This window comes from Loxodonta africana, chromosome 1, assembly GCF_030014295.1.
Source record: "Loxodonta africana isolate mLoxAfr1 chromosome 1, mLoxAfr1.hap2, whole genome shotgun sequence".
In the NCBI taxonomy this organism is placed as follows: domain Eukaryota; kingdom Metazoa; phylum Chordata; class Mammalia; order Proboscidea; family Elephantidae; genus Loxodonta; species Loxodonta africana.
Window position 1 is genome coordinate 50977362 of NC_087342.1, and position 13342 is coordinate 50990703.

General features: G+C 39.3%; 1 protein-coding gene across 1 annotated transcript in view; it reads right to left on the reverse strand.

The window, feature by feature from the left end:
- Window positions 1-2470: 2470 nt before the first annotated feature.
- LOC104846629 (uncharacterized) overlaps window positions 2471-13342 on the reverse strand; it is a gene marked incomplete at its 5' end in the record, with an annotated part of 349131 nt that continues 338259 nt past the window's right edge. The window contains 3 exon segments of the mRNA XM_023557607.2: window positions 2471-2633; window positions 4902-5034; window positions 5037-5119. Of these exon segments, the coding sequence (XP_023413375.2) occupies window positions 2471-2633; window positions 4902-5034; window positions 5037-5119 (379 nt within the window).

The following is a 13342-nucleotide window of genomic DNA, read 5'->3' on the forward strand; positions in this document are numbered from 1 at the left end:
CTTCACTGTTCACCACAATACCCAGGGCAAAATTTTCATGGATGTAGTTTGGACAACAATTTGGCCTTTAGTTCTAAAAGGACAATATTGACAGTAGAATCAATTTCAAACACAGTTAACGAGTCCATCGGAACACCCCATCTCAATGGTCTACTTGGCACAACAAATATAAACGTGTATATTTATTGTTGTTGCTGTTAGCTGCCATTGAGTCAGCTCCTTCTTACGGTGACCTTATGTACAACAGAGCAAAATGTTGCCCAATCCCGTGGCATCCTTATGATCTCTGGCATGGTCGAGTCCATTGTTATGGTTACTGTACCAATCCATCTCACCTCGGGTCTCCCTCGAGTTGATGGTCCTCTACTTCACCAAACAGTGATTGATCCCTCCTGATGATGTGTCCAAAGCAAGCGACTTGCAGTGTTTTGTTGTGATCCAGAAGGTTTTCACTGGCTGATTTTCAGGAGTAGATTGCCAGGCCTTTCTTTCTAGTTTGTCAAAGTCTGGAAGCTCCACAGGAACCTGTCCACTGTGGGTGACACTGCTGGTATTTGAAATACCAGTGGCATAGCTTCCAGCATCAAAGCAACATGCAAGCCACCACCATATGACAAAATGATAGGTGGTAGAAACATATACCAATGGTAAAACTCTTTTGCTTCTTAAAAGGAGAAGCATGCCTTGTGTGAAATATTATTAAGATAATAATATAAATGCATGTTTGATGATATGAATGTATAGTATCTATCTACTCTCTTGTTCTGGGCTATATTTTATGTTTGGGTGTACTTCAGAAAAAAAATAGTTAAAAAATTGAGATTTTCCTTTCCCTTTGCCTATTGGGAAATCTGGTGGCATAGTGGTTAAGAGCTACAGCTGCTAACGAAAAGGTTCAAATCTACCAGGTGCTCCTTGGAAACCCTATGGGGCAGTTCTACTCTGTCATATAGGGTCGTTATGAGTCAGAATTGACCTGACGGCAATGCGTTTGTTGCCTATTGATTGTTTGAAAATTTGATACGTTCTCTAGCTTGGATTAATTTGTTATTTGGGAATGTCTTTAATTTTGCTTTGGAAACTTAAAACTTAGATAAGCTGCTGAATTGCAGGTTGGGGTCGTAGTCAATAGCCAGGACAGGAAAGGACATCCTACTGAGCCCAGCCAGCCTGTATGGGAGCTGGGAGTTTTCTTGGCTCTGCCCAGCCTGCTTACCAGCTCTGTCCTATCCAGCTGTGCCCTGAGTGGCTCTCACACTGTGGTCCCCAGCCAACAACATTAACGTCACCTGGGAACAGCTTGTTAGAAATGCAAACTGGTGAGCCTCCCTCCACACCTACCAAAACAGGAACTAGATGGGTGGTGCCTAGCAATTGGTGTTTTAACAAGACCTCTGAGAGATCTGATGCAGGGTAAGGTTGGAGAACCAGTATTTTGCAGCAAGTCTCACCAGGAAATGTTGGGCCTTGCAAATTCAAAGCAACTAGAGTTTTGGATTTGTCAATAAATTCGCATTAAATATTCATGTCAATTTTGCCTCAAATTATAGCCCCAAAATTCATTTGTAAATTAAATATTTTAAAGCAAACAAATAACTGTCACCAGGGGAAGAATACATTTAACTTCACAAAATAATAATTTAAGGCAAACTTTGAACTAGATATTTTGATATAATGGAAAAAACACCAGCCTTGGAATTCAGAAACCTGGGTTCTAGTCCTAGTTGCAGAGTGGGATGCCATGTGGCTTTTGACTTACTGCTGTGCATCTGGTTCCTCCCAAGTGTAAAGTGAGAAGATTAACACTTGCGCTAACAACTTACAGCGTTCTTATGGACCTGTAATCAGATAGACTCTGTGAAGATGCTTAATCACAAAAGACAAAATAAAGGCCTTATGGAATGATTTTTAAAACTCTATCATTTGTGAGTGTTTAAAGGACTCTTTTTCTTCTCCTAGAGTATATTTATTACAGAGGAGTAAATCTTTTATCATAAAGGAGAGAAATAACCTAACAAATTAAAGGAATTACAGTAAAATTACTTTCTTGAGAAATTCAGCTGCGTAATCCTTACTTTTTCAAAAATATTACCAAATAAATCTTCTTTGTAATAATTTTTAAAATGTACCAGTTAGTTTGTATTTAATCTTCAACATTATTTCCTGTTTATTTTTGCAGATGTTTATTTAAGATCATTAAAATTGCACCTACATGGACTGTATTAAACATTCCTGACTTTCATTAGGAGGAAAATTCAATAACTTTACTTTAAAATGAATACCAAACTGTCCATGATTATTGAAACTTCCCGTGTCAGCTGATTTGTGGACTAAAGCTAATTTCTGTGTCAAGGACTCATACCCAGATTATTTTATTTGACTTACCCCCAGGATCATATGTACTATAAACACTGCCAACAGGTCTAGAACTGTCCAGAGTCCCATGGCAATGATTAACTTTGACAAGACATCATGGCAGGAGGCAAACAGCAGCTGACAGGCCCATCTGATCAGAACCAAAAGAAGCATCACCACATTCAGCGTTAGAGGCCCCACCACAAGCACAGGCAACTCTTCTCTGATCTGAAGAAGCTGGGTAGCAAAGCTCAACCATGGAAGGGTAAAAGTGCAGACTGCAGGAAAACAAAGCAACCATATCCGTGTTAACAAGAGGGATTATACAAAATGCCAGGTGTACAAAAGAGTTTAAAGAATTATGTGCTTTTTTATTATTATTATATTTAATATAGAAAAACTTGGCACATAGTTAAAAAAAACAAATCCATTGCCATCAAGTCAATTCCAACTCATGGCAACCCCATGTGTTATAAAGTTTTTCTTGGCTGTAATCTTCACAGAAGCAGATTGCCAGACCTTTCTTCTTTGGCACCACCAGGTGAGTTCTAACCATTAACCTTTAGGTCAGTAATGGAGCACAAACTGTTTGCACCACCCAGGGAACCTAGGTACTGAAAAAATTGTTAGTTTTCCTTATCGTCTCCCAACCCCTTAGTGCTACCTCAACAGGTCACTGCATAACCAGAACCAAACCAGTTACCCTTGAATAGATTCCAACTTATGATGACCCCACTTGTGTCAGAGTACAACTGTGCCCCATAGATAGGGTTTTCAAGGCTGTGGTTTTTCAGAAGCAAATCACTCAGGCACGTCTGGGTGGGTTCAAACAGCCCACCTTGGTTAGCAGTCAAGCACTTAACCATTTGCATGACCCTGCCTCCCCCAGGACTACCTTTGAGTTGTAGGTGGCATATATTTCTTAGCACAGTGTCAGTAATGGATTAAGTTGTATCTCTCAAAAAGATGTACTGAAGTCTTAACCCCTATACCTGTAAATATGACCTTGTTTAGAAATAGGGTCTTTGAAGATGGTATCAGTTAACATGTGGTCACAGAGGAGTAGGGTGGGACCTAATCCCATCTGGGGAGAACAGACAGAGAGAGAGACACAGGAAAGACAGCAATGCGAGGACAGGAGCAGAGATTGGAGTGATGAAGCTGCAAGCCAAGGAATGCCAAGGATTGCCAGCAACCACCCAAAGCTAGTGAGAAGCATAGAAAAGAAGAAACCAACAGAGTCTCCAAAAGGAACCAAGCCTGCTGACACCTTGATTTCTGACTCCCAGCCTCCAGAACTATGAGGCAATAAATTTCTGCTGTTTTCAGCCACCCAGTTTGTGATATTTTTGTTACAGCAACACTTGGAAGCTAATACTCATACAACTCCTGACATAGAGTAAGATCAAAAAGTGTTCATCTTTGCTGTTGTTATTGTCATGTCTCACAACTAAGATGGAACCCTGAGCTGATGTATGCTTCAAACGTGCCGACCTAGACAACTCCCCACAAAAACCCTTTATCCTCTTAGTTCCTTAAGATATCCCTTAAGAAGTTGGCTAAACTTTGCTGTCGGCATATTTTTTGTGGTCTTATCTTATGAACATCTAATAACGATAGGGCTTCCTTTTCACTGAAGAAGTTAGAGAAGAAGTAGCAAAAAGAAACTAGCCAAACATATACTTTAGGAAGATAAAAGAGAGAAAGAGAAAAAGAAAGAAGGGAGGGAGGATGAGAGCAAAGGAGGGAAAGAGCAGAGTGAAATCCTCCCTGAAAATGCAGCTATTAAGTGTATATAAATCTGCCTGTTTTATAACATAGTCAGACTTTTGGGATTTAATTTCAGGAGCCTATCAAAAACTACATGTGCATGGATATATAATATACATACAATATTCCTTTTCGTAAAGCCTTCAAGTTGTCTGCAATCTTCTTAATTGAAAATACACGCACATCTTTATTTTTATCTGAACCATCTACGTTGGAGAAAATGAATTTGACTTGTATTGGTATCTATCTGTCTGTCTATCTATAGTGTCTATGGAATCATGTTTATGGAGAGATAACCTATAAAGTGTCATAGTTTCCAAGGATAATGGCCCAGAAAGCTGTCTGGGCTTGAGCTGGGTAATTGTTTGAATTTAACCAATTGGCAGGAGAAGCAATCTCTGCTCCTCTGAGTATAGGTGATAAATCAGACTTGTATTACTTCTAAAGCACCTCCGGCCTAAGTCACTTTGAGAAAATCAAAATAGAATAAAAGATTGTTGCTAAATTCCTTTTTGGTTCCTGCTCAAATATTAGAACATACTTGAATCTGCTAAATTTAAATAAATATTGATGTACCAGCTTTGTATCTGTATATATAGGCCCATAAAATGAGAATATAACCATACTGAGAAGTTCCTGCTCTTATGTAAAGACATTTTTGTCTTTTCCTGTAGTACCTGCATCTTATTGTAAATGGACAGGGGAAGGATTTTTACTTTCATTCGGCTTATCGAGATGAAAATACATTTCTTGGGCTTTCAGGGGAAAGCACTCACTTGGTAACAGGAGTTGAGATGGCCTGGAGAAAAAGCCACTGGCCAAGGTAATGCAAGTAGAGCCTCAGGAACCAGAGAGAAGCCATCAGCAGGATAATGTACCAGAAGCCCTGGCTTTGCTGTTGAGCTAATTAAGTTCTGAAAACACTGACACTAGCACAAAATGGAGATGCTTGGAGAATTTTCCAGATCCTCTTTTATCAGCAACAGAAGAGCAGCTAAAAACACAGAAATAATAAAGTCTAGGCTTACTGCACCAACCAAAAGTGAAATGTTTAGAGAATGACAATGAAGACATTGCAAAAATAAAATTGAGTGAATTATTAAATAGTTAGGACCCAAATTATATTCTCTTTTGCTATAATAGATTACTAAAGGGGAGAAATGAAGAAACATGGACGTGAATTATTATAAACAGTGAACTTATTTTTTTAAAAAAACCTTAAAATCTATAATGTATTCCTACTTACCTCACCAACCCTCAATGTTCCTTCTTCATTAATATTAACTGAGTAACAAACAAACAAACCGATTGGTGTCAAGTTGATTCCAACTCATGTAACCCACTTGTGTGTCAGAGCTAAACTGCTCCATAGGGTTTTCGATGGCTGGCTTTTTGGAACTGGATCACCAGACCCTTCTTCTGAGGCTCTCTTGGTGGACTCAAACCTCCAGCCTTCCAATTAGCAGTGAATACATTAACTGCTTGCACAATCCAGGGGCTCCTCATTAAAATTAGATGTAACTATTTGCATATAACATTAAAAGTTAACGATTTAATTTTTAAATTGAAATTAGTTATGAATGTACTATGAAAAACATATGACTAAGAATTCAAAACCCAGATTCTTTTATTCTTTTAACACATTACTGATATTTTCTGTTGAAACTAGCCATAAAAGAATTACATAGAAGGCATTCTAGTTAAGCTGTGGTTTCCTCTCCATCTTTAGCATTAAGGGCAAGAGATGTTTTCAAAGTTCTGACGGTTACAGTTTTAATGGGAGAAAAGATGAAGGGGCCATCTGAAAATAGCTGTAAAGGCAGAAATGGTTCTCCACCCAGGCGCAAGGATATGCAGCGGTAATGTGCAGCGGAGTTACTATAGTTTAGTGACTAGAAGTACAGGCTTTGGAATATGACTGCCTGGGTATAATGCCTCTCTATGCCTTAGTTTCCTGATATGGCAAAGGGAAATAATACTTCCCACATCTTAGGGTCTGTATAATGACTAAATGAATGGATGCGAAACACATTGAACAGTGCTATGGCTGTGATGCTCTTTACCTCCCTACCATCCAGTTACCATTGAGTCACCTCTCACTCATGATGGCCTTATGTACACTAGAGTAGAACTGTGATCCACAGGAATGTCAATGGCTGATTTTTCAGAAGTAGTTCACCAGGCCTTTCTTCTAAGGTGTCTCTGGGTGGACTCGAACCTCCAATCTTTGGGTTAGCTGCAGAGAGCATTAACCATTTGCACCACCTAGAGACTCTTGTGATACTCTCATAGAACAATAAACACTCAGTCTGCTGCTTCTCCCTCTTTCTCCTCTTCCAGTATTTGCTAGCGCAACTTGGAAACCAGGTATCCCTCCATCAAGCCCAGGAAATGTAGAAGACCTGTCTAACTGTAGTTCTGATCCCTTTTATTTTTAAGGAGAAGTAAACATAAATGTGCATTTATTTGTCATTTAATTTAAACTATGAACACCATTGGTATAAAGTGTGTGTTGTGTTATACCAGTTTATAAAAGCTAGGCTGCCAATTCCCAGATGAGCTTGCCTAATTCTAGGAAGATTCTGGACTAAGTCAGTAAATTCCTCACCCAAAAATAGTCCTGATAATAAACATTTCACCAAAACAGAAACTAGTACCAGAGTTCAGGGACTTTAGTAACTAACCGCGGCAAGTCAGGTTAGTGCTGAGAACAGAACACACACAGAGTTCACAGACACATTCAAATGATTTGACAAATAAAGGTTCATCTCTTTCTCCCTCCGAGTATTATCCGATATGATGACAATTGTACTAAGAAGAGAAGCAGAGAAATAAGAGAAACCAGAGTCTTTGGGAGGATGATGGGGCAGGAAAAAAAAACACCCCAAACAGCGGGAGCAAAAGCAGCAAGTAAAAGATGACCCTCTATTCCCAAGTCCAGGCACCGCGCTAAAGAGGCACTGAGCATGACACTGGCAGTTCCTTTTTGTTGTTCTTGGATATATGCCATGAAGGTGTAGAGCATCAACTTGCTGAAAGCCACGTGCAGCCTTTGAATTGAGCAGACTTTTCAATTACACAAATAAGGACTAGTTAAACAGGAAACCAGTCCCCAAAAACTTTGGTTTACAATCAGTAATACAGTAAAGAGACGCAATCTCTTATAGAACGCTACAGGTAGTAAGGATTCCACAATACCTTCATACATTTACCATTATGCGAAACAAGATCCAGAACTTTCTACACTGCTAAAGCCAAATACCCTGTGCTTGATCTCCTCTTCAGTTAATTATTCTGGTCCTGCTTGGCCTCTTCAAAGGGAAGGAATTCAAAGGCAGATTGGGCATCGTGTTGTTTGCAAAAAACTGGGAAGACTAAAATGATGCAAAACAGAAAAGACAGTAGCTTCTTTGACCTTTGGTAATTTCCAACCGTTCTTTTCATGTCCACTGACATAAGCGACTAAGCAGTTTAAGCAATTATACCCAGAATCCACTGTAAAGACATATTTGCACCATTACTTTCACTAATAAAATGTTTCCCACCCACATTCAGAAACATATATTTCCTTACTCAACTTTTGATTTGGGACAAATAGCACTGCAATTTTATCATGCACTATTTATATCTATTTCAATATATTCAATTATCTCGTACTTAGTTAACGCAATTCAGTATTTGCTTTCGTTTGTTGAACAATGGTAACTATTGTATCTGGATTCAAAGAATTAGGGGAAAAAACTGGAATTGGTCATTTAGAGTTTAAAAATGTACATACTGCAATGTTAGAAATTAACAAAAAAAATGAGTTGATAATGCCAAATAAAAGGAAGTACCAAAAAGCTCATTAATAGAATACAGGTAGTCAAGCATAATGTTATAAGCACTTCTCAAATAATAAGAAAAAATGACAGCCCTCTTAACCATATTGAATTTGTGCTTGAACTTTAAATGTGTGCCTATCTAGAATTAGATCCAAAAACAGTATCTCTCCACCTATTGTTTTTGAAATACATTTCATTCAAAAGAATTCTACTCTTGTGTTTCAAGATTGTGTCTTGAAAGACAGTATCTTTTTATTCTTGTATACACGCAAGGCACATTATAAAGTGCTGTGCCATTGTGGGATATCTCCACCCCATGTCAACTCTTCTTTCTTTCCTCTGTAATTTGTCTTGGTTATGTACAAAGAGTATGACCATCAAAAGGATAATAAATGGCCTCTGCCACCGGGGTGTGTAATATGTATAGTGGGAATTGATTTGTTGGTTATGAAGGAAGCCATAGTGCACACAGATCACTGCAAAATCTCATTGAGATCAGCAGCCACTCCTCGGTTCAGGAGGGCGCTCCTCCATCGCTCACGGGCTGGCGAGCGCCAGGGGCTAAGAAAAACGGTGAGGTCATCCAGTATTTAGCTATTAAATGAAACCTATTTCTCTGAACGTCAGCCACATTTCATATGACACACATATATCCCTCTTCAATGCCCCATCTTTATAGAGACCTGAAATCAAACAAGATTTCTGTAATCCATCAGTGGAATAGAAATAAAAAAGAAGTCCACCAGAATTGCTTTGAAAGAAGTATGGAATGCATTCTCAAACTCTTTTGAGAGTGAAAATGAGTCCATAGGAATTTGTGTACAACCAAGGCCCATCATTCATCAGCTGTGCACAATAATCCTTTCTAGAAAATTCCTAACAATGGATGGCACTACAATTTCCATAGTCCATCTTCTGGCACGACTAACCACATTCTAGATGTAGTTCTTTTGGCTGGATAAATAGAATTGGTTTGCATTGCAATCATCTGTAAGTGGTTATTTTTCCAGGTATTCCTGACTTATTTTCACCACACTCCATTCATCAACAAGGTTTTGAACATAGATATCCTCTGTGACTCTGAGCTCTGAGTCTGTCTAAGACTTAATACTCAGCTTTTCAGGAAACCATTAGAATAAAAGTATGAAAGATATATGCATAGGTTATACCATGTTAATATTGGAAAAGACTCAACGTTTTCCCTCAGACTTTTACATGAGTTCAATTAAAGCCCAAACAAGTTACGTGACTAGTTAACACAGCAGGTTACAAAGAGTTTTTAAACTACTGTCAGTATTCTTCTCAGTCACCTGCTGAATCACTTTAGCAACTAACCGCAGGACCAACAAACTCTAGACTATTTGAAAGCAAGCCTCTGTACTTGAAAACCAAAAGCAGGAAGTGTGTCTTCCTTTGTAGAAGCTGGTTGAATTGAATATAACGCATTGATTCAACCGATCATCATTAAACATAATGTGTCAGATCACGTGATGATGTGGTAGGCAGAATAATGCCCCTTCAAAGATGTCCACATCCTAATTCCCCAGATCTGTGACTATTTTAAGTTATATGGCAAAGGAGAATTAAGGTAGCAGATAGGATTGAGTTGCTAAATAGCTGACCTTAAAACAGGAAGATTATTCTGGATTATTTCAGTGGTCCCAATGTAATAACAAGGCCTCTTAGAAAGTAAAAGAGGAAGCCAGGAGAGAAGAGACGGAGAGAGAACCAGAGGAAGACACAGAAAGATGGCAGCAAGAAAAAGACTCAGCCCCACTTTGCTGGCTTTGAAGATGAAGGGAAGGGGATATTAGTCAAGGAATGTGGGTGGTCTCTAGAAGCTAGAAAAGGCAAAGAAATGGATTCTCCTCTAGAAAGAATATAGTCCAGAAAGAATAGAGTCCTGATGACACCTTGATTTTACCCAAGTGAGACCCATTTCAGACTTCTGAACTCCAAAACCATTAAATAATATATTTGTGTTCTTTAAGCAACTAAGTTTGTGGTAATTTGTTACAGCAGCAATAGAATACTAATACAAATGGGTGGTGGGTAACCAAGGTGAATAAGACGGTGTCACTGACCTACAGAAGTTTTATTCGATTGGTAAAGACAGAAAAGCAATAAGGCAAATAAAACACACGGATAAAATCCAGTGTGATAAGTACTTTGATGAAGTACAAAGTGCTATGAGATAACATAGGCTAAACTTCTATCTCAAAATGCACCAGAAAATACTGCTCTTCTAAGATCTATGAGCTAAAGAGAAATTAGAGAAATAAAAGTTAGGAGGTGGGCAGGAAAGCTGGGAAGTCATTGCAGTCACTTATACGATTCTCAGAAGGATAAATTCCTATTTCTAAAACTGAAGATCAGTTGGTATGTGGGGAAAGTCCAAGTAGGGGGAGATAGTCTGAAAGGCTGAAGCTGGAGGGGTATCACAGGGCTGCTCATGAAGGGGCCTGACCAGTGAGTGCATGCCAGATTAGAGACTTTGGACTCTATCCTGACACCACCAATAGCCCTCGAAATATTTTATGAAGGTGGTGGGAGAAGAATCATATTTGTATTTTGGGAATGTTGCTCTGGTTGCAGGATGAAAAGGTTAGAGAGGATCCAGACCAGAGAGTAGAAAGGACGATGGCCTAGATGATGACCTACCATGACTTCTCAACCAAAAGCAGGACTGTGGGGCTTACAGAAACATAGGCCCAGGGGTTCTTTGTTGTCACATAACGTGAAGAGTGGCACGGCACTCAGCTCCCTGCGGCGTGCAAGAGAATCCCAGACAACGAAGAACTCCCTTACCCCGAAATGCCAACAGCAGCCTTTTTGAGCAAAACGGAATTAGAGTGGTTGTGTGGCAGAGATAAATGGATGGATTGAGAAATATTTGACAAAAATTAACATGATTCGGAGACAGTTTGAATGTGCGGGCTGAAAGAAAAGAAAAATTCAAAAATGATCTCAAAGTTCTGGTTCAGGTACCTCATTCAAAGGTGACTGAAACATATAAGAAAGAAAGCATGTGGAAGGAAAAATGAGGAAAAAGAGAAGCTCGTATTGCCCTGCTCATGGGAAATACTTGTGACGTATTTAAGAGAAATTTCCCTGCAGTCAGTTCTGCTTATGGAAGCAGAGTTAAGAGATATCTGAACTGAAAATATAGACCTAAACTCACCAACATAAAGATGGTAATGAAAAGTCATCAGAACGGTTGAGACCCACCGTCAAGAGACAAAGTGTGTGGAAATGACATGTCGTTGCTGATGTTGGATGCCGTCGAGTTGGTTCTGGCTCGTAGCAACCCTATGTCCCACAGAACGAAACACTGCCCAGTCCTGCACCAAGCTCACAATTGTTATGCTCGAACTCATTACTGCAGCCACTGTGTCAATCCATCTCATTGAGGGTCTTCCTCTTTTCTGCTGACCCTGTGCTTTACCAAACATGATGTTCTTCTCCAGGGACCGATCCTTCCTAACAACATGTCCAAAGTATGTAAGACACAGTCTCACCATCCTTGTTTCTAAGGAGCATTCCGGTTGTACTTCTTCCAAGACAGATTTGTTGATTTTGTTGGCAGCCCGTGGTATATTCAATATTCTTCACCAACAACACAATTCAAAGGCATCAATTCTTCTTTGGTCTTTCTTATTCATTGTCCAGCTTTTGCATGCCTATGAAGAGACTGAAAACACCATGACTTGGATCAGGCGCACCTTAGTCTTCAAGGTGACATCTTTGCTTTTGAACGCTTCAAAAGGGTCCCTTGCAGCAGATTTGCTCAGTGCAATGGGTCTTTTGATTTCGTGACTGCTGCTTCCATGGCTGTTGATTATGGATCCAAGTAAAATGAAATCCTTAACAACTTTAATCTTTTCTCTGTTTATACGTTAATGACATGAGGTTGATAAAATTATACAAATGTGGGTGACTAGGTTTAATATAATGTTCTCTTTGGAGGGAATCTTCTACACTGACACTCAGCAATAAAAAAATAGGGACTGGTCCAAGCAACTTTTCCCATCCCCTGGCTGATGGCTGTAAACCCTCTGAGCCAGGACAAAAATACACTGCCTCCATTAACTTCCCTGATAATAGCGTACGGTGTATGGATGGGAGTTTTTAAGGTAAGTGAGAATTTTGGGGATAGATGATAATGACTGATGTAATAATCCCAAAAACCAAACCCACTGCTGTCAAGTCAATTCTGACTCACAGCAACACTACAGGATGGAATAAAACTTGTATAGGGTTTCCAAGGCCGTAAATCTTTACGGAATCAGACTGCCACATCTTTCTCCCTTGGAGAGGCTGGTGGGTTCGAACCACAGAACTTTTGGTTAGCAGTCGAGTGCTTTAACCAGTGTGCCACCAGGGCTCTTCAATGTAATACTAACCATTACCATTTATTTAGCATATTATGTGCTAGGGCTCTTTGTACATTATATCTAATTTACACAGCAGCTTTGGAAGACATATACACATATACATGTACACATTTGATAGATAAGGAGATGAAGACTCAGGAAGTTCAAATTACTGACTTCATACAGCTATTAAGACAGAGCCAGGATCAGAATCTAGATTTGCATCTGATTTTTAGTCTGATGACAAAACCTGTGCTTTTTCCACAATCCACAGTGCATCTGGGGGCTGGTGAGGTGGCAGGATGTTTACATCTCACACACTGGAGTTGTACGGGGATTCAGTTCAAGTGCAACCAGATATTAACAAGGTAGTGAGGCTATTTGCTTCATGAAAGCAGTAAGTGTCTGTCTCCTTCACTGCTATATCACCAGATGCTAGCATGGTGCCTGTATATAATAGTACCAGTTGCTATAAAGTTGATTCTGACTCGTGGTGATCCATGTGTATCAGAGTAGAACAGTGCTCCATGGGGTTTTCAATGGTTGTTTTCTTTTCAAAAGTACATTGCCAGGACTTTCTTTCGAGGTGCCACTGAGTGCACTTGAACTTCTAACCTTTCAATTAGCAGCCTAATGCATTAACCATTTGCACCGCCCAGGGACTTCTGCATAGTAAAAAAAATCTGCATAGTAGGTACTTAAAAACAAATATTTATAAGTGAATGAATTTTCAGAATGAGTGATTTTCTGAGTTATTTGAGTAAAAACTACAATTCACTTCAGCCTGTTGGCTTGTTCCTTTAACTTAGCCATTTCAGTATTCATACAGCTATTATGGATTATACTTTGAAGAGGCATTTCGTCCCCAGTTGTGTTTTGAATACATTTCAACCTGAGGGGCTCATCTTTTGGCACTATATCAATGTTCTGCTATTCATAAGGTTTTCACTGACTAATATTTTTCAGCAGTAGACAGCTGCATCCTTCCTCCTAGTCTTTCTTAGTCTGAAAGCTCAGCTG